The 20,368-nt window shown below is 46.4% G+C and overlaps 1 protein-coding gene across 1 annotated transcript in view; it reads right to left on the bottom strand.

The window, feature by feature from the left end:
- Nucleotides 1-20,368, bottom strand: part of Hectd4 (HECT domain E3 ubiquitin protein ligase 4) — a 164,259-nt gene that overhangs the window by 37,164 nt on the left and 106,727 nt on the right. The window contains exons 33-47 of the mRNA XM_059249761.1: nucleotides 19,292-19,494; nucleotides 18,191-18,326; nucleotides 16,676-16,858; nucleotides 16,260-16,424; nucleotides 15,764-15,933; nucleotides 14,618-14,733; nucleotides 12,603-12,706; nucleotides 10,131-10,292; nucleotides 9,867-10,015; nucleotides 9,185-9,264; nucleotides 8,734-8,897; nucleotides 7,031-7,268; nucleotides 5,999-6,135; nucleotides 5,437-5,563; nucleotides 3,675-3,812 (exon numbers count right to left, since the gene is read on the bottom strand). Of these exons, the coding sequence (XP_059105744.1) occupies nucleotides 3,675-3,812; nucleotides 5,437-5,563; nucleotides 5,999-6,135; nucleotides 7,031-7,268; nucleotides 8,734-8,897; nucleotides 9,185-9,264; nucleotides 9,867-10,015; nucleotides 10,131-10,292; nucleotides 12,603-12,706; nucleotides 14,618-14,733; nucleotides 15,764-15,933; nucleotides 16,260-16,424; nucleotides 16,676-16,858; nucleotides 18,191-18,326; nucleotides 19,292-19,494 (2,272 nt within the window). The remainder of the gene's footprint in view (nucleotides 1-3,674; nucleotides 3,813-5,436; nucleotides 5,564-5,998; nucleotides 6,136-7,030; nucleotides 7,269-8,733; nucleotides 8,898-9,184; nucleotides 9,265-9,866; nucleotides 10,016-10,130; nucleotides 10,293-12,602; nucleotides 12,707-14,617; nucleotides 14,734-15,763; nucleotides 15,934-16,259; nucleotides 16,425-16,675; nucleotides 16,859-18,190; nucleotides 18,327-19,291; nucleotides 19,495-20,368) is intronic.

Genomic DNA, 20,368 nt, shown 5'->3' with positions numbered 1-20,368 from the left:
GCAGAGAGAATAAGTAGAAGGAATCTAGGCTTGGGAAAAGAGAATGAGAGAGGACAGAACAAGGGAGAAAGAGAGGGCCCAGGGCCAGGCAGCCAGAGGCAGAGTAAGTCATACAGAAGGAAAGAAAAGTAAAAAGCCCTGAGGTAAAACATAGAAACAGATTAAAACAAGAGCTAAGATAAGACCAAGCATACAAAACAATAAGTCTCCGAGTCATGATTTAGGAGCTGGTTGGTGGCCCAAAAGAAAAAGCCTGCTACATTTGATATCCACCATGGGGCCTGAATTTCCACACAGGGCCTGAGATGGCTGGAAAGAAAAGAAGAGAAAAAAGAAAAGAGAAGAGAAGAGAAAAAAGCTGGCACGCTAAGTAGAAACAGCAACCTAAGTAAAAACGCCTGCCATCTTGCAGGCGTAAACTTCCTAGAGCTGGTGGATGAGTGCAGTTCCCTGGCAAAGGCAGCTCCAGACCAGGCTGCAGGCTTAGGCTTGGCTTTCATGGACCTGAGAAGGGGCGGAGCCAGCCGCCAGAGCCTCTTGCAGAGGGCCTAGCCTGCACTGCTGAGCAGTTTAAAGTGTGGCTCACCTCACACACATCAGAGGCCGCTGCAAGTGTGCAGCTGCAGGCACTTAGCAGAGTAGGTTCAGATGGAAAAACAGGTTACAGTGTGCTTAAAAATGTATGTAGGCTTAAGAAAGAAAAGAAAATGGATACAAACAGTCATAGAAAAAAATAAATAGTTTAAAAATAATCAAGTCTTTAAAGAAAGACTAAAGTAATATAAAAAGGATAAGCAACCACATAAAGATGGTAAATACACAGGGAGTCTGGATCCTGTGGGTGTCTTGTTCAATGTTTTGAACGCTGATGACTTTAATGACGGCTCCTGAGAGACACGTGACTGCTAAGGGACCGCTGAATGAAACCAGCCTAGATACCTAAGGAATGCCTTCACTTTAAAATGCAAGTCAAAAAATGTGTTGTGTTGGGGAAGAGATTACCCTTTTTGTTTCCACAAGAAACAAAAGGCTGCGGGTTTGTTCAAGGTTAATCGAGATCAGGTTTGATTGGGGGAGACCTCCTGAAAATCTTGGCTACAGATATAAAAGAAATAAACCTAGAAAAACTATTAGCAAGGTGATGTATATTTTACCTGCTCAAACATAAAAAAAAAAAAAACAAACAACACAAACATCTTTGGTTGGTTTGTGTATAAAACACAGTCCATACTTGTGTTAATGTAGATATGTATGTTACCTTTGAAAGTTTGTGTGTTTTCAGAGCAAGGGGACCAGACACCAATGAAAATGGGTGGCCCAGGTGATCCAGTCTCTCAGAGTGCCTCTGTTGCAGTTTCTTCAGAGTTCTGCATGCAGAACAGCTTTAAGGCTGCTGGCTGAGATGGTCCAGCCTCACAAACTATTCTAGCCAGGACTTCAGATAGGCCTTGTACTTTCTCACTGCACAGAGACTGAACAACAGATGTTATAACTAGTTTTCCCAGGATTTAACCATTATTTCAATTTTCTCAGGTTTCCTAAAGATGCCATTGCCCACAGACAACAGGAAGCAGTCTAGAGATAAACATTCCCAAGAAGTGGAGTGGGTATTTTTTGATCATTTGGTGGGTTATGGATGTTTGCTACCATTAGGGGGGATATAGGAATATAGGATAAAAAGACAAAGTATTAACCTCAAATGTTTTACATTGGTATGGACTTTGGTATATTGATACAAATTTAAAGTTATTTTTGTTATATTGTACATATGTTTCTACTCTTGGTTGGGGTATTGTGCTTATGCAGCTCACTTAAAAATGTAACGTATAATTAAGAAATGCAGGTTAGTAGTTATCTATAAATAATAAAACCTGTAGTCATATTAGTATGTTTTCAAGGTTAAACAGATATATTTACATAGATAGATGGTCTTCAAACACATCAAAAACCTATAGAATATGGCATTTACGATGTTTTGTTAACATGGGCTTTTCATGACAGTGAGATGCATTTCCTCCTGACAGCACCAATTTACTTTAGAAAGGCTGATGGGCATCGAAGAACCTCCATGTGGAGGTCGCTTTCAATGTGGCAAAGCTAGCCATTTGGACAACAAACTGTCCTTGCCTCGACTGCTGACAGTATACTGTTCAAGCTGGACATGCAGGACACAAAGGAAAGCAACTGCAAAACCTGGTGAAAACAAGGCAAGACAGTCTTTGAAGATTCCTGCTTATAGAAGAGTGGGCCAGATAGTCTGCAGGGCACAAAGAAAAGTGACTGCCAAACTTTGACAAAACAAGGTGGGACAGTCCTTCAAAATTCTTGCTTCATAGAAAAGTCTGCCATATTTTCTAGGCCTGTAGGCCAAAGATGGATGCCCCAATGTTGCAGAGGAGCCTTGGGTGACTGTCCAGACAGCCAGATGTCTCTCTCATTTCTATAGTTTTGGAAGTGGCTTGCACTGCACTTCCTGTTTGCTTAGGTAATATTATATCCTCCTGGGATCTTTGATGGAGTTGAAAACTAGATAGTTACAGTTACAGTTTTCCTTAGCGATGACAGAAGGTAAATTAGGTACAGAGTTTTGGACTCATCAAAATAGAATAGATAATAGAGTGATTTCTCCAAATTTGCCAAATGCAAAGGGACTGGATATTGTAAATGTAATCCTTACCAGATAACTGTTCTTATTGTATATAGTCTTACTATGTTAAAGTTAAAACATTTCTTTTTATTCTGACAAAAAGGGGGAGATGAGCCTGGAAAGAGGAGCAAGGCCCGAGAGATCACATGTTAAATGATTCCATCTGTAACAAATGCCCAGAACAGGTAAACCCACAGACAAAAGGGAGAGACACAGTTCAGAGTCCAGGGAGAGGGAAGGATGGGTCGATGGAAGAGCACAGAATTTTTCTGGGGATATGAATATGCTAAAGAATTAGACAGAGGAAATGGTTTGGTAGATCCCCTGGAGCTGGAATTCTTCATGGTTGTGAGCTACCATGTGGGTGCTGGGAACCAAACTCAGGTCCTCTATAAGAGCAGCCGGCACCCTTAACTGCTGAGCCATTTCTCCAGCTCCAGCCTTCATGAGTTTTTGTGAAGATTATTAGGCTAAAAAAATGAGTGGCTTAAAATTCTTTGTGTATGTGTTTTTCTGTTATTTCTTCAAAGTTTAATAGATTTTTGTGAAAAGCATATTTAAATTCTAAAAAGCTCTATAAACCATGGCCATGTGGTTTGGGTGTTTTATGGGTTTTTGTTGATGTTTGTTTGTTTGTGAGACAGGGTTTCACATAACCTAGGCTGTCCTCAAACTGCAGCCAAGGCTGACCTTGAACAGATCTTGTTACCTCCAAGAGCGTGCCACCATGCCCAGCTAAACACGGGCTTACTAACTCAGAGTCCACACCCACGCCAGGAAGCCTACCTGAGGCCCGCTTCCTTCCTCTACCCTCAGCCCTGCCACAGCTGCTTATGCCAGGGAGCTTTGAGCACGTGGGAGAGACTACCAGAGGTCACATGCCTTCTTGTGGCCCACCAGGACACTTGAAGGCTTCACATGAGAGTTTGGAGGTCACGTCACTCAGAGAAAGACCACCCTGGGAGCCAGCAGCTACTCCTTTCAGGGGAATGTCACACACAGAGCAAGGAGGAAGCAAAAGCAAAACCTTTTCGGACTTTGTCAATTGTGAACTTGTTTGCTTCATCTTTAATGTCCTCAATGGTGGGAAGATAAAGGTCTCTTGGGATGCCGCCGTTCTCCTCATAGAGAAATTCAACTGTCTGCCGGGCGATGTCCACCATGCCTGCAAACACAGCACACCAAGTAACTCCTCAAGGAACACAATCTTCAGACCAATAGGGCACTGACTCGTGCCTGGAACGACAATGGAGAGTGTTTCCGTGCCCTTGCTGGGAGGACACTTTGTACCCAGTTTAAATACTAATGCCATCGCTTCTAGGAGCCTCAGATGGACCTTGCCAGGTATGCCAAGGAGAGAGCACCTGAGTCAGCACTGCTGGTGTGCATCAGCACAGCGCAAAGAGCTGGAGCCTCAGTCCAGGACAGTTCACAAGGCATACGACTATGCTGCATCTAACTCGGGCTAACTGAAGAACAAACAGCAAATGAGGAGGAAAAGAATGTGAGAGCAGTGTTTGCTTCTGACTCTGCAGATCTGGTGCCACAATAAACACACTCTAATTTAGAGAGGTGGAGGGCGGTGCTAGGCACCCTCTATCCACTACTGAGATGTCCTGTGGATTTGTTTGTTTTGAGAGGGTCTCACTATGTGGCCCAGGACAGTCTTGAACTTGCCACCCCGTCTGTATCACAGGCCTGCACCACTCTATCCGGCTGCTTTGTTTACCTTCCCATAGGGAGAGGATATGATTACACTTAATAGCAAAACTGACGGTATGGTATTAATTAGTCTAATAAGCCAAGTAACGAGATGTCCAACAGTTGGTAACGAACAAAAGGAAAGCACTGTGGGAGTTCAGTGAGGTGTTTCCTTTTGCTGTAGCTGTTTCAGACCCACAATGTTTAGCCACCACGGACAAGACAACGTGGGCTGACAGGAGACTGTTTTTAAACAGCCCAGCCATCACACATCACACAGCTACAATCTCTATTCACTGGCCTTTCTGTAGTGAAAAGGTGTAGCAACATGGGCACACTTTAAAGGAAGGCACAGTTACAGGAGGACGTCATGGAAAGCAGCCGCCGCCAGGGTGGGCAAGAAGCTGGGCTGAGCATGACTAGATTACAGAATTGCAGTGATCTGCAATTTTTTCGAAAGCAATAGTGCAGAGGAGGAAAACCTACTGTTTAGGGAACAAGTAGGGGGACATGTGGGCCATGCAGACCTTGTGGGCGTCCTGCTAGCCTTCCCCATGGGACCTGGTGACAGCAGCTGTCCTCTGGGTGCTGGGAGCCACCCCCACCCTCCTTCTCACCTTTGCCACTGCTCTGTTGAAGGGGAAATGGCACCACTGTCATTGCTGCTATGACACTGAGCACTGTACTGAGAGCACTTCTACACCCCGGGCTCTGCTCTTAGGAATGCCATGTGCATCAGCTTATTGATTTCACACAGGCAGAGGAGGTAGAGATCACTACTGACTCCATTCAAGATGGGGAAGCCCAAGCTCCATCAGCTGCTAAACAGCTCATCTGTGACTGCAGAGGTGAGCATTCTCCACCAGGCAACACAGCCTCCCATGACAACTATACCAGCTTCATAGTCACACTGACAAGGAAAATGAAGCCTAGCAATGAAGGCAAAGGACCCAGAGTTCACTGACATACAGGGGTAAGACATCATCAAGCCAGACACGACATCCGAGGAGCCCCTCTCCTCAGCTGTATCTCCCTCATCCCTCACGCCTCTCAGTGACTCTTCAGGAGAACAGAACACAGCAGCAGACCTAGTTGTAAAGCACCCTTGATCTGGTCCAGGCCTGACTTTCGCTCAGCTTCATTGCGGAAGCGTCTTCGGATGGTAGGGAAAACCTTGGTCTCCCACGCTTTCACCAACAGGGCATAGTGGTCCTCCTGCGGGAGAGGAAGCTCGTGAGCTGAGGAAGAGCTTCATGAAGGCACTTGTAGCTCTGTGCAAGGACCTGCCCTGCTCAAGGCTGGCCTAAACACAAGGCCTTAGGCACCCCCACAGCAAGCCCTTCCTCCCCCACCACAGCAAGCCCCACCCCTAGCAAGCCCTTCCTCCCCAGCAAGTACTTCCTTCCCTCAGAGCCACCAAAGCATTCTCACTACAGCTTGGATTTCCTGCTGAGCTACGACCATCAGGGTGCTTCACCTTCACCATGTGGACCTCTCTGGAGCAGCCCAGCCTAGCAGACACGGCTACTCTCGGGCAGTCCAGAGAGACAAACGTGCCAAGGTAACCACTCACACAAGGACACAGCAGAAAGCTGGCATCATCGGCCTTGTCCCCGCGATGACGTCCTGACCCAGGCTGTAGGCGCTCACCTGTGGGATGTCGTCATCATCGTCGTCATCACTTTCATCGTCCGCAATGGGGGGTGGATGGGGGTCTGGCCCAGAGGTGATGAAATTCTCATAGCTGAGCTCGACTTTATAATGGCAGGAGGTGTCACTGTCATATTCTGTAACAAAACACAGTTAGACTCTCTCCCTTTCCTTTCCTCCTCTCTTCTTTCACAGGTCTAGGGATGGGACCTTCTCCATTTTAGGTACAGCTTCAACCACTGAGGTCACTGAGGTATGTCCCCAGCTTCTATGTATGTGTTCTCTCTCTCTCTCTCTCTCTCTCTCTCTCTCTCTCTCTCTCTCTCTCTGTGTGTGTGTCTGTCTGTCTGTCTGTCTAACTGAACGTTGAAATAGGGTCTTGCTAAGTTGCTCAGGTTGGCCTTGAACATACCCTATAGCCCACACAGGCCTTGAATTTCTTATCCTCCTGCTTCAGCCTCCTGAATACCTGGGTTTATAAGCCTGAATCACCTGACCTGGCTTAATATGATTTTTAAAAAAATCATCAGGAAACATTGTAGCACACAGCTTTCTACTCATGTCCCTAATTCTACCATTTTATTATTACTTGATGATCTCAGTTTAAAGATATTTTAAAAAACGAGGAACGCCGGGCGGTGGTGGCGCACGCCTTTAATCCCAGCACTCGGGAGGCAGAGCCAGGCGGATCTCTGTGAGTTCGAGGCTAGCCTGGTCTCCAAAGCGAGTTCCAGGAAAGGCGCAAAGCTACACAGAGAAACCCTGTCTCGAAAAACCAAAAAAAAAAAAAAAAAAAAAAAAAAAACGAGGAACACTGTAAGGTGAAGCAATTTCATACAAATATCTGGGCTTTGGCTTCCTACACTGTACTTTCTAGACCAACACTTAGCACTACCCAGGGCAGCACCCCAGTCTGGCCCTCTCCTTCCGGTTCTGTCTTTTAAAAGTCTCTCACCACACTGCAGATGCCTGAGCTAACAGACTTGTGGACTTCACAGCACTAGCAGCAGGGAGAAGGATGATGTGGCTTACGTTGCTGGGCTGTGGCCACTGCAGCAATTCGGCATGGTGGCCCATGAGTGCCTGGGTCTGATGCAATGCTGGTGCCGGCATCGTTGTCGCTGTCAGATGCCATGGCAAACGGCAGGGCCTCAAAGTTGGCGCTGATCTCCTCTGCCAGGTCAGTGCACAGGTCGGCAGCGTTGCGATGGGCCTGTCCTTCAGCATATGCAAACGGGCGGGAGCCAAAGTTGGCTCGAGTTTTTGTGTTCTAGAAAAAGCAAACAAAGGATTTAGGATTATTTAGATTTTCTTTCTTTCTTTTTTATTTTTAAACAACAAAGTGCACTTCAGTGAATGTTAAACCTAAAGAACAGCCCAGGAATGGGAAGCAGGAGAAACAGGCAAAAGAACAGGCATGTGTGTCCTGTGCCTGGAGTGCTGCACACCCACCACACACACTCAGGCTCCTTACCTTATTATCTCTAACACTCTTACCTTCTCCTGGCCAACAGTATGTTATGATGTAGCCCAGGCTAACCTCAAACTCTCAATAATCGTCTTTAAATTTTTATTTACTTATTTTACATGTACGAGAATTTTGCCTGCACATACGTTTCTGTATCACACGTGTGCCTGGTGCCTGCAGATGCTATAAGAGGGTACCGGGTCCTTGGGACTGGAGTTAGAGATGGATGCACATCTCTCCAGCTCCATCAGTCTTCTTGACTCACCTCTCAAGAGCAGGATTACAAGTGTGCACACCACACCTGTGCTGCTCATCTCTCTGCCCACAACATTCTTCCCACTAACTTCCCCAGACTAGCTAATGTCCAGGCCTGACTTAACCATCATGTCTTCAGAGCACAGGAATAGGACTGGTACTCAGAGACTAGATTCCCACTTTAAGCACTTATTGGTTTGTGACTATATACATGTTTCTGTAATGTCCAATTCCACCAATTGATTATAGTATGACAGAGACAGACAGCATCAATACCTTGTTCTCTGCTTCAATTCAGAACATGTGGTGCTTGCGCACAGACACTGGGCACATATTTGTTGAATGAATGAAAGCATGGGACAGGATGAGACAGGAAGACCAGGGAAGCAGCTCATCTGGAATATGTGTTCTGCTCCAGCCTAGCTGCTGAGTACATGAGGAGGCATCTGACTACGGACTGGGAACGGACACAGATTAGGGGCTGCAGCATGTCATCAGTGATAATGTCCCATAGAACAGCCGGTGTTCCTAGGTGCTCCTTCAAAGTCAACAGAAGCCCTCAAAGTGTGTGTGTGTGTGTGTGTGTGTGTGTGTGTGTGTGTGTGTGTGTGTATGTGTGTGTGTGTGTGTGTGTGTTTTGGAGGTGCTGGGGGAAGAGAAGTGTTGAACTTTTGAGTCTTCACCAGAGAACAACTCTCCGAGTTTCTGCCATACTACGTGACTCAGAGGGCTCGCTCTCCCATGCTATCCTCAGAGACACTTCACTGGTGTACCATTTCTTGTTAAGGAAGGATGGCTGAGAGGTACTCAGAGCAGGTTCATACTAATTCTGGACACAGCCCCAGATCCAAGACTCAGGGTCCATCCAGCAGGGAAAAGAAGCACTTGTCCAGATTTGCCATGCCCATCACTGTGCAGGGAAAGGTTAGACAAAAGCTTTCCTACTTCCCCTTCCGGTCAAGAAGACATTTCTTTAAAGAACGTATTCTTCTTTCCTATCAAGGTGACTTGCCTTTTTCTGAATGTGAACCACAGGCCACATCCCCCCAGAGACGTCCTCCAGGTACGGTGTGAGGCGCTGTCCGCAGTAAGTGAAGTACACCCGACCTTTGGCTGGCTGCCCTGGAGGAGGTGGGGTCCCCTCAGTCCTCTCCCAGCCGATTCCTGCCACATCACCTACAGCAGAGAGCAGGAAGAGCACACACATTTTCCCATTTTACTATCAAGTGAACTGCTAATTTGCAACCATGTGACTGAGGGACAAAAGCAGATGTGTCTGTCTCCTGAGTTCCAAGATAGAGTCTCTCAGGGTAATGGCTTCAGAATGCGAGACCTGTGGTATAACTAGCAGACAACAAGAGCAAGAGCTTGCTTTTCACTCAGAGACAAATGGCCCATTGCCAACTGCCAAGTTTATTTTAACTTCAACTCGTCTGGATGCAAGGCTGGCCCACTGCACTCACCAGGAGAGAGTGTGACATCTAGGCGGACACTCTTCCACTGTAGCAGACTGGAGCCATTGTAGTGTACCGCTCGGCCGTTGCTGGGGGAGGAGAACAAGGGGTCGAGGCTGAGACTCAGCAGCCATGTGGAGGGAGAGAGAGGAAAGGAGGGGAGGAAGGGGCGGGCATGCAGGGAACCCCAGAGTCATGAGCAGTGCTTTCCTAAACAGATTTCCAATGGCACTGTCCACACAGGGCTTGGGGATATTCTGCTGTGCCCTTAGTAGTACAAAAGTCCAGCAGATCCCAGTCAACATCACAGCACCATGGTATATGGGCTCAGATGTGTTTGGGAAATGGAGAAGAAAAACAAGTGTCTTGTTGCAGGACAACTAGGAAGGAACCATACTGAGGAACCATAAGCATCCAAAGAGGAAAATAACACTGTGCTGCCCCCACTTCTTCACACACAACTGCACTTTGGCTCCCTGAATACCATAAACACCTATGGGAAGTCATTTTCTCTAGAATATTGACTCACTTTAAGACAGGGTCTCACTATGAAGCCCTGGCTGTCCTGGAACTCACTATGTAGACCAGGTTGCCCTCAAACTCATAAAGATCTGCTGGGATTAAAGGTGGTCCCAAGCACGCCCAGCAGCACTTTTCACTTCTTCTCTTTAGCTGTAGCAGGAACACTCACTTGTGGAAAAGGCAAGTGCCCACTGGATTGGTCCATGCCCCATCACGCTTCTCAGCTTCTGTAGCAAAGCCAAAGGAGACGATTGGTCCAGTGTCATCGTCAGTGTCTCCATAGGAAACAATCTCAATTTCCCAGTAAAAAGATGGGGCCTGAAGAGACACCAGCAGAGGGTGACCGTCAGAGGGCGCAACAGGCAGGGCAGACCACCTACCGCTTCTTTCCAGCGGGAAGGATGTCGAGGCAGGGTGGCCAGGAGCTCCTCACCTGAACTGGCAAGGGGGAGGTGGCATAGATGAAGGTGCCCCGGGGAAGACCTCCTCCAGCACTGGGGTCAGCCAGGAAGGTGACAGAGGTGAGGTGAGAGGAGAACATGCAGGCGCGGACTGGAGGGAACACTCGAGAAGGACTCCAGGTGATCTCTTTGGGCTGCAGTTGGGGCAGGAGAGAGGACTTCACTCAACAAAGCAGACAAAAAACAAAACAAAACAAAACAAAAAAACAAAAACAACACAACCTCAGTACTCTCTCAGAGAAGAAGGTAATTTTTATCTGATATGATTAAAATACTGGTTCTCTGTTCTTTTCATTTTTTGTTGTAGTGTTGGGAATGGACCCCAAGGTTTTACACCTGCTGGGCAAGGCCTCCCATTCAACTACATCATCCCTGTCCACCCTAAATATAAATTGTATCAAAAATATATCTTCTGGGCTACAGAGATGGCTCAGAGGTTAACAGCACTGGCTGTTCTTTTGCAGAGGACCTGGATTTATTTCCCGGCACCCAGTTCTAAGGGTCTGATGCCCTCTTCTGGTCTCCTCAGGTACCGTATGCATGTGATGCATGGACAGGCAGGCAAAACATAAAATAAAAAGTCTTTACAAGAGAAAAGCTTTATTTCTATTTTATTTTGTTAAGTCTAGCTTTTTACCCCAACATGAACTTAATTTTTTTGTTTTGTTTATATATTTACTTATTTTTGGTCTTTTGAGACAGGGTTTTTCTATGTAGTCCTTGCTGTCCTGGAACTTGCTCTGTAGACCAGGCTGATCTCGATCACTTTTCCTGTGCCCAGTCCTACTGAAATTACTCCCCTGAACCCCAACTGCTTATCTTCTTACTCAGCTTTCCATTTCTTTTTCTTGTGCTTGTAATGGTATTTTTTGGTAGGACAATCTTAGTTCAGTATGTAAAGAGAAGCTGTATCCCAAGGACACGGCTCAGATGGGTAAGTGTCTGTCCTAGGTCAGCTGCCTGTCTCCTCATGCTTCCAATACTTCACTCAAGTGCCAGGCTTCCCTATGAGACACAGCTTCTCTCCACCCACAAATTTCAACCCATCCTCCACAAAGGGCATGGCTGAAGGGTATCATCAGATCACAGGCCTGCCAATAACAGCCTGAGGAGTGTGTGTTACAGCACATGGTGAACACTGCTGTTGATGGGCAGTATAGAAAGGGACTCACCTTCTGCTGAGAAGGAAGAGCTGGATGAGAACACACCTTTAAACGACACCTCATTGTTTCTACCATGGTAACTGAAGATGCTGAGATGTCAAGTGATGTTTGTGCATGCTTTTATTTCTATGCAGCGATTTATTTGCATGGCTGACATAACATAAAATCTGCCCATCTCAAGTTTTGGTATGTTCGTGGAGTCATGTAGCCATCACCACATTCTGGTCTAGAGCATTTGTTTTCTCATTGTAAGTGATCCCACACTCACTGGAAGTCAAGCTCTAGCCTCTCACTCATTTCTCTCCTCCCCAGCCCCTGTTGACACCAACTTGCTGCTTTATCTTTTCTGTATACATCAATGGAATCAGGAAATTTATGGTACTGTGGGTGGCCTTTATATGGTTATGCCATAGCTCTCTGCTTGGATATTGTATGTTGCTAATTCATTCAACATTTGATGGGCATTCAGGTCATTTTCACTTTCGACTACTGTGAATAAAGCTGCTACAAACAAAAAATATAGCATTTTTTCATATTTGTTAGTATTGTGTTTTAACTGTCAGTCATGCTCAAATACAGTGGTTCTCAACCTTCCTAATGCTACAACCCTTTAATATAGTTCTTTATGTTATAATGACCCCAAACCATAAAATTATTTTCATTGCTACTTTATAATTTTGCTACTGTTATGAGTTTAATATAAATATTTTTTGGAGACAGAGGTTTGCCAAGAAGGTTGCTACCCACAGGTTGAGAACTGCTGCTCTAATACTTACAAAGTACATAACTTTTTAGTTTTGTGGTTTTTTTTTTTTTTGGTTTTTTTTTTTTGCATACATGGACATATTGAGTGTCTCCCTCAGTTCACTTTATTTTTTGAGACAAGGTCTTTCACTGATTTGGCTAGACTGGCTGGCCAGGGAACCCCAGGAGTACTTCCATTTCTAATACCCCAGTATGGGGATTACAGGTGCATGTCTCTATGCCTGGCTTTTACATGGGTGCTGGGAAGCCAAACTCAGGTCTTCAAGTTTTCATGGCATCACTTTACCATTCTCCAGTTCCCTAAATTTTTAAAGTTATCTTTTTGTCATCATAATTCAAATATTAATAAATTCTGGCTCCCCAGTACAATGTTCCAGTAGCATTTAGAATGTAGCTCAGTATTCTTGCCAAAGGTGGCAACAGGGCTGCGCATGCTCACTCCAGGCAAGCGCTCCACCTCCACGCTACACTCTCAGCCCCGAATGCTCAGCCTGCAGGGAGGCACTGACATCCCACCTGTCTCCGGTCAGCCTGCAGTGGAGGTGGAGGGGGCCGAGCACAGTCCCGGTAGAGCATCCTGAGCCGCTCACACTGCACCTCTACAACCGCAAGTCGCTCTCCTGTGGAAGGACACAGAAAATCGGTGAAACAGCTCCGGGAGGAGCACCGAAACACCAACAATCACCTACAGAGACCATCTCCATCCTTCCAGAAGAGAAAATGCCCCAGCCATCTGTCTGCTCACAAAGCTCAGCAGCGAGGCACAGTGGGCACCGCAGCCTGGCCCTGGAGTAGAGCGGCCTGGACCTGGAGTGCTGGCAAGGATAAGGGATTCCCCATGTCTTCCAACCACAGCCCAAGGCAGCCAGGGCACCCATCCCTGCAAGGTTCTTGAAGATGAGATGCTGTAACTCAAGCCAAGCTCTTAGACAAGCCCAGGCACAGGACAAACACTCAGCAAATGACACCTATGATTCTTATCATCTGAAAAATGGAGCCCACCCTCTTTATTTATTTTTTTAAATAGGGCCTTTGTGTATAGCTAAGGCTAGCCTAAAACTATTTAGCTCTACCTGGCCTGGAAGTTCCTCTTGCCCCAACCTCCAAAGTTATAGGATTTCAGGAATACCCAACTCATGCCAGGGGAAAGCCATTACACTTAAAATTCAAGTTGATTTTTTTTTTTTTTTTTTTTTTTTTTGGTTTTTCGAGACAGGGTTTCTCTGTGTAGCTTTGCGCCTCTCCTGGAACTCACTTGGTAGCCCAGGCTGGCCTCGAACTCACAGAGATCTGCCTGGCTCTGCCTCCCGAGTGCTGGGATTAAAGGCGTGCGCCACCACCGCCCGGCTTTCAAGTTGATTTTAAATATTAATATTGTCTGGGCATGGTAGTGCATGCCTTTAATCCCAGCATCCAGGCAGATGGATCTGAGTTTGAAGCCATCCTGGTCTACATCAAAGTTCTACATGTAGGAGAGATGGCTCAGCAGTTAAGAGCAGTGACTACTCTTCCAGAGGACCCAGGATCAATTCCCAGCACCTACATGGCAGCTCACAACTGTCTGTAACTCCAGTTACATAGGATCTAACACTCTCACAAAGACACACATGCAGGCAAGACACATAAATTACAAACAAATCTTAAAATATAAATATAACTATATATATATATATATATATATATATATATATATATATATATATATATATATATATATATAGTAAAAAAAGTTCCAGGCCGGGGTGATACTGTGTTCCTGTGTTCCCCAAAATATTGTGCACCCTAATAAACTTATCTGGGGGTCAGAGAACAGAACAGCCACTAGATATAGAGGCCAGAAAATAGTGGCACACACGCCTTTAATCCTAACATTGCAAAGGCAGAGATCCATCTGGATCTCTGTGAGTTCAATGTTACACTGGAAACAGCCAGGCATGGTGACTCATGCCTTTAATCTCAGGAAGTGATGGCAGGAAGCAGAAAGGTGTATTAGGCGTGAAAACCAGGAACTAGAGGTTGGTTAAGCTTTTAGGCTTTTGAGCAGCAGTTCAGCTGAGATCCATTCGGATGAGGACATAGGGGCTTCCAGTCTGAGGAAATAGGATCAGCTGAGGAATTGGCAAGGTGAGGTAGCTGTGGCTTGTTCTGCTTCTCTGATCTTTCAGCGTTCACCCCAATACCTGGCTCCAGGTTTGATTTTATTAATAAGACCTTCTAAGATTCCTGCTACACCAGGCCTGCTGGGACTACATAGTGAGACAAAAAAACAAAAGCACAAACAAAAAGTGCACTTCTTAAATGCAGGCTGTCCTGAGGAAAGATGTCAGCACAAACTCTCTTCGTATCAATGTAAATGTAGAAAAGGAAACACGAAAACACTCAGGCATGGGCCTGGAGCTCACTGAAGAGCACTGCTTTCCTGGCAAGCACAGGTGTTGAGAGGAGCACTGTCTTTGGAGCTCAGAGGATGTTGAATGTGGACACAATTAGCATTCCACATGACGCTGCACAGATGCTCATTGGGCACTTACCAGCACTGCACTCCTGGGCTACGAGGTTCAGAACTTCCACAGCTGCTGGACACTGCTGTATAAATTCTTCACAAAACAGACTGTCTTCTAAAAGCTGCGCCATGACCAGGCATGCTCTTAATGTTAAAAGATTCACAACATTTCAAGTCATCAATGTTCATTCTTTAAAAGACCAACTGCGAAGCATTTCAATCAATTTTGTCATTTTTACATCTTTTTTTCTACAGCAGACTGGCTTGGAAAAATAAAGTTGGCCCTTCATATCCATGAGGGTCTGGACCTATGGATTTGACCATCCAAACTAAAAATATGGAAAAGCTTCCCCTGACTGAACGTGTGGACATTCTTCCCTGGTCACCATCCTCACACGACACTGACAAGCTGTGCAGTCCTCCCCAGCATCAGCACTGCACAGGGAGCTCAAGGAATCCAGAGACTCCTGACAGTGCATGGAGGACATGTGGGTCCCACGCTTGTGCATCTCATTCTATATGAGGATGTGATTAGCCGTAGGTTTGGCATTTGAGGATGGCTCTGTGATCGATTCCCCAGACACCGTGGAATGGCTGTCTAAGAAGCCTTGTTCCCAGTCACTGCTGCAATGCAGTTTCCACTAGAAGGAGGCATGAAGTGCGGGGTGGCCGTTTGTCAAAGCTCTGCCTCACTGTGAGCAATAACAGAGCTCCAGAAGTAAGAGGGAACCAGAGATGGAGTAGCTTTCTCCTGATTTCTCTCCCTTAAGTCATTTGAAAAGTTTCTGAGAAGTTCATTGACAGGAGAACTGTGTTATTCATGTTTAGTAAAGTAAACATGTTTGTAGACAGAGACCTCTCTCTGACACAGTACTGAAAGCATCCCCTCATTTGCCTTCACCAGGTTGGGAAGTGATGGGCCTGAGTCACTGAAGAAAAGTGCTCACACGACCCTGCAGTGCACCAGGTTCTTTAAGCAGTGCACCATTGCAGCAGCATCAAGTGTCCTCTCCAGGGAGGGCTTGGCCTTCTCTGGAGGCACAGTCACTGCGGGAGGCAATCAAAGGTGCAGGACCCGGGACTCAGCTTGGGTAAATGGTGTGTGACAATGGCGCCTATGACTTAGCTGACATGAGCTTCAGGCTATAAACCCTCTAAGGCCAGGCCAGCTTACCTTGTTCGAATTTCAGCCAGGAGCCGGACAACTGCCATGACAGGTGCTGAGCCGTCTCCTGTTGCAGGAAGTGAGGTGTGGATAGAGAGGCTTCCCTCCTGAGGGAGCAGCATGGACTGCACTGCCTGGACTACCTTCTCAGTAATGGACAGCTTATGAAGAGGCAGCGCCTGCAGCAGGTGGGAGGGCCCCGAAAGAGGGACGGGGAGCAAAAGCATTATGACTATGTGGCTACCAAAATCACTGCAGAAAATCATAAACCAGGTCAGAGCAACCAAAAACTACATATACTATGGAATATCCCCAGCTAACAAATTCGTTTTATCATGTCGATGAATTTCCCACCACGTCACTGTGTAAACTTTACAGCCAGTATGTAAACACTATCACAGGTGAAAGTGAAGCCCCTCACTTCTCTATAGCGCTTGCCTGCCCCACAGCAACGCAATCTGCATCTACACAGGTGCTTGACAAAGCAGGTGAAACATCAGCTTACCTCTGACCTTGGAACACAAAGTCTAGACAAGGGAATTGTCAGTGTGTCTGCTGCTTGAGATGTCCTTCGGCAGTCCACAGGAGGGAATCTGACTGTAGCTATACCTTCCTGTTCATTGATAGAAGCCACAACTCCGATGCTTCCCGATATTCCTCTACCTAAAACCTGGAGATGGAGATTATTAACACCACATGCCATGCTCCAGCTATCTAGAAGGATGAGAGGGAAGGACCGGGCAGCTGTCACTGTCAGTGCTACAGTAATCACTGATTCTGATGGGGATCCAAGGCCAAGACATGATCAAAATAACAGGCCGGCAGCCTCACAGCAACAGAGACACGCAGCCATCCGAGTTGTCTAAGGTCGCTGGTTATGGGGGCAGTGTAGGAATGCCTGGAGAATCAGTGGTGGGTTACCTGGACCTCGGAGCCTATCTTGATGGTCTCTTTAAAGCCTCCAAGGGCACAGAGTGCAGCAACAGCCTGGCGTGCGATCCTCTGTAGTTTGGCGAGTTTCCGGCCACTGCTGCTCCCATTTTCCAGGATGCTTTCTGCATATTTCCCCAGTTGTGGAATGTACATCAGTGCTCGGGACAGAACCTGTGTGTCATGAGGAGGATGACAGGCTAGAGAGACAGCTCCCTGGTTAAGAGCACTAGCTGCCCCTGCAGAGGACCTAGGGTTGGCTCCCAGCACCCACATGGTGGTTCACAAATATCTTTAACTCTAGTTCCAGGGGATCTGGTAATAATGTCTTCTGACTTCCACAAGCACCAGGCATGTACGTGGTACACATACATTTATGTAGGCAATACATGCACTCTAAGATAAAATAAATAAATCTTTTTTTGTTTGCCTTGTTTTTTTTTTTCTTTGTGAGACAGGGTTGCTCTATGTAGCCCTGGCTGTCCTGGAACTTACTCTATAGACCACACTGGCCTCAAATTCAGAGATCCATCTGCCTTTGCACCCTGAGTACTGGGGATAAAGGTGTGCACTACCATTGCCTGGCCAATAAAGAAATCTTAAGGGGAAAAAAAAACCCAAAGAGGCCAGGCACTGGGAGATAAAGCATTGGCAACTGGTCTCAAGAACGGTGGAATGGGCCGGGCGGTGGTGGCGCACGCCTTTAATCCCAGCACTCGGGAGGCAGAGCCAGGCGGATCTCTGTGAGTTCGAGGTCAGCCTGGACTACCAAGTGAGTTCCAGGAAAGGCGCAAAGCTACACAGAGAAACCCTGTCTCGAAAAACCAAAAAAAAAAAAAAAAAAAAAAAGAACGATGGAATGACTAACAACGTTCCGGGGCCCAGCTATCACACGAACTCTGGATGTAGAAGAGACAAAAACTACCAAGTGTGGTCAGTGACATTCTATCCATAGGTACCTTTGTATAATCAGACAATGAGAAATATACAACTTCATAATATGGGAGAATCTAACACTGTATTACAAACCCACAACCATCACATAGTCATTCACCCAAGGGGAAACCACCCCCAAAGCCTGCATGTCAATGTTCAGTTCTAGGGCATGTTTCAGGCCCTGGCCTGCAGAGTGGCAGTGGAAAGGGGGATACGTCAGGCAAACAGACTACTGTTGTGATGGAGCAGTACAAGACGGAGCACTTGGCAGTGCGATCACACAGAAGCCTCCCTAGGACTTCAATGGCCAAAATAATCAGGACACCTGACACCATAATGTCAGTACCAGTCTGATGCAAGCAAAAGGAAAGCAGGACTGCCACTGTCTCCCTTACACACTGTCCTGATGTCTGCACGTCTGCAGTCAGAACCAGCAGGGCCAGGGGAGACTCCAGGAGAGCAGGAGTGTCTGACTAATAGGGACACTGTCTCCTGGGATGACCCTTCTGTGCATGTCTACAGCACTGCTTCAATCTTAGGCCCTTGGCTGAGCAGCAGCCCCATGCTGACCTTTTCTGCCGTTGTGGTCCAAATCTGAGCAGCATTTGATTCAGGTGCCATGAGCAGGCTATGGAGCAAGGCGATCACTTCTGCAGCCATGCTGTTTGCCACATGCCCACTGATGAAGGGCCGCACAGGGTCAGTCCTACAAGTGTCAACATGGAAAACTTTCAGTGCTCAGTGATGTTCAAAAGTACAGAAAAGTGATTTCAGAATTAATGAGGATGGAAGGATTTCCTGCTTACACATGACAAAGGCTTACACGAGACAGGGAGTTTGTTGACTGACAAATGACAAGCAAAATCAACACTAGGAAGAAACCACTTCTTGAACTTTTTCTGTGGTATGTGAAGAATCCTCTGTGCTATGATTTGAGTATCATTCGTCTCCCGAGAGTTCACAGTGGTCCCAGGGGAGAGCTAATGGTAGGCAGCAAAGCCTATGGGAGGTTCTTAGGTCACTGGGGACTTGCCTGTGTAAGGGCTTTTTCCAGCTAGGGCTGTAGAAAAGCCTGAGTTTGGCTCCTCCAACTCTCCTTTAGCTCCTAATTTGAGATGCAAACACTTGCTCCTGACAGGATCTGTCAGGATGTGATACAACCGAGAACTGGGGCAGTACCAGTACCATGCCCCTGAACCTCCAAACCAGAGCTAAATAAGCCTCTTAAGTTATGAAGCACTGACTAACAACTCTGCAACAATGGACCCCAAGCTTCTTTTTTTTTTTTTTTTAAACCACAAAAACTTTGGGAATCAAAGACAGACACAGGCTGCAGTTATTCCTCACCTACAGGTGCATGACACCATAAGCTTCTCCAAGGCAGTGTTCCCCTTGACTCTATCCCCAGAAAGAGGTGTGTGGTCAGCTGGGACAGTGAGGAAGCACCATGCGCAAGGCAGTTTACTAACACTCAGAAGACTGGCTCCCAAGGCAGCCTCAGCACTAGCTCGTGGTTCTTCCCTAGAGCAGTCCTACAACCGTGAGGGGTTCTTGCCCCACTCCTTATTTTCAGCAGGTTAAGGATGGCATACGATTAAAACCCTGCTAACAAACCCACTATGCAGCGTGTCTGGAAGAGTCCGCCAGATGGTACCTCCTTGAGAGGCTTACCTGGCGAGTTCCGAGTTCCTCTCTCGGCAGATGGAGGTTTGGGCGGTTTTCTTTTTGTCGCCCGTGGACAGCCCGCTCACAGTCTCTGGGTTGATGGACTCTACCGGTGGCCCGACACTGACAATGAGGCCTGACTGTGCCCACTTGGTTGCTTTCCGGAGGGCAGCTGAGGCCTCTTCTGTGATCACTTCACAGCAGCCACCCTGGGGTTTGGGTTGAAGACACCTGCATTGCTCATTCATTCTTCCCAGCTCACATTCTCTCAAATCTCTTCCCTGTCCGTCCCCAAAGGGATGAATACCATAAACAACATAAACATAGACACCAGATACACATTTCTGTAAAGTCTGAATCCTCTAGATTTTGCTTTGCAAATAGTGACTTTGTGATTACTAGGTCCTGCTCTACACACACCTTATAATCTGCTTGATTGATTTGAGTTAGGTTTGTTTCTAAATGCCTGGCATTTCACTATTCAAATGTGCTAATGTCTTTAGCCATCCCTAAATCTATTCTGTTTGGTTTTCAAATAAATGGAAGAACATGTTGTCTCATGACGCAGCCCTGGCTAGGCTGGAACTCTTGGGAGATCCATCTGCCTCTGGCCCGAGTGCTAGGATGAAAGGCACACACCCCCACTGTGTATTTCAATTCTACCCCTGGATCTTGAGATGTCCACTCACCCATGGCTGACACTAATGAGTATTACCATGTCTCATAACAATATCAGTTTTAAAAAAATTGTTCATCAATGTTGCTTTTATTCCTTTAATGAGTTGTGAATGTGAGCATGTTTCATATATATATATATTTTTTTCCTGGAGCTGAGGACTGAACCCAGGGCCTTGTGCTTGCTAGGCAAGCGCTCTACCACTGAGCTAAATCCCCAACCCCATGTTTTATATCTTTATGATTTTTTGTCTATACTTATTTTTGTCTATCTTTTTGATATTGGGGCTTATGTATCCCAGGTTAGTTTCAAACTTGTGATATAAAACGGGAAACATTAAACTTCTGATCCTCCTGCCTCCTCCACCTCTTTTTTTTTTTTTTTCTTTCATTTTCCTTTATTAAGAA

The sequence above is a fragment of the Peromyscus eremicus genome, chromosome 23 (assembly GCF_949786415.1).
Source record: "Peromyscus eremicus chromosome 23, PerEre_H2_v1, whole genome shotgun sequence".
NCBI lineage: Eukaryota > Metazoa > Chordata > Mammalia > Rodentia > Cricetidae > Peromyscus > Peromyscus eremicus.
This window is presented reverse-complemented; position numbering and strand designations above follow the sequence as displayed.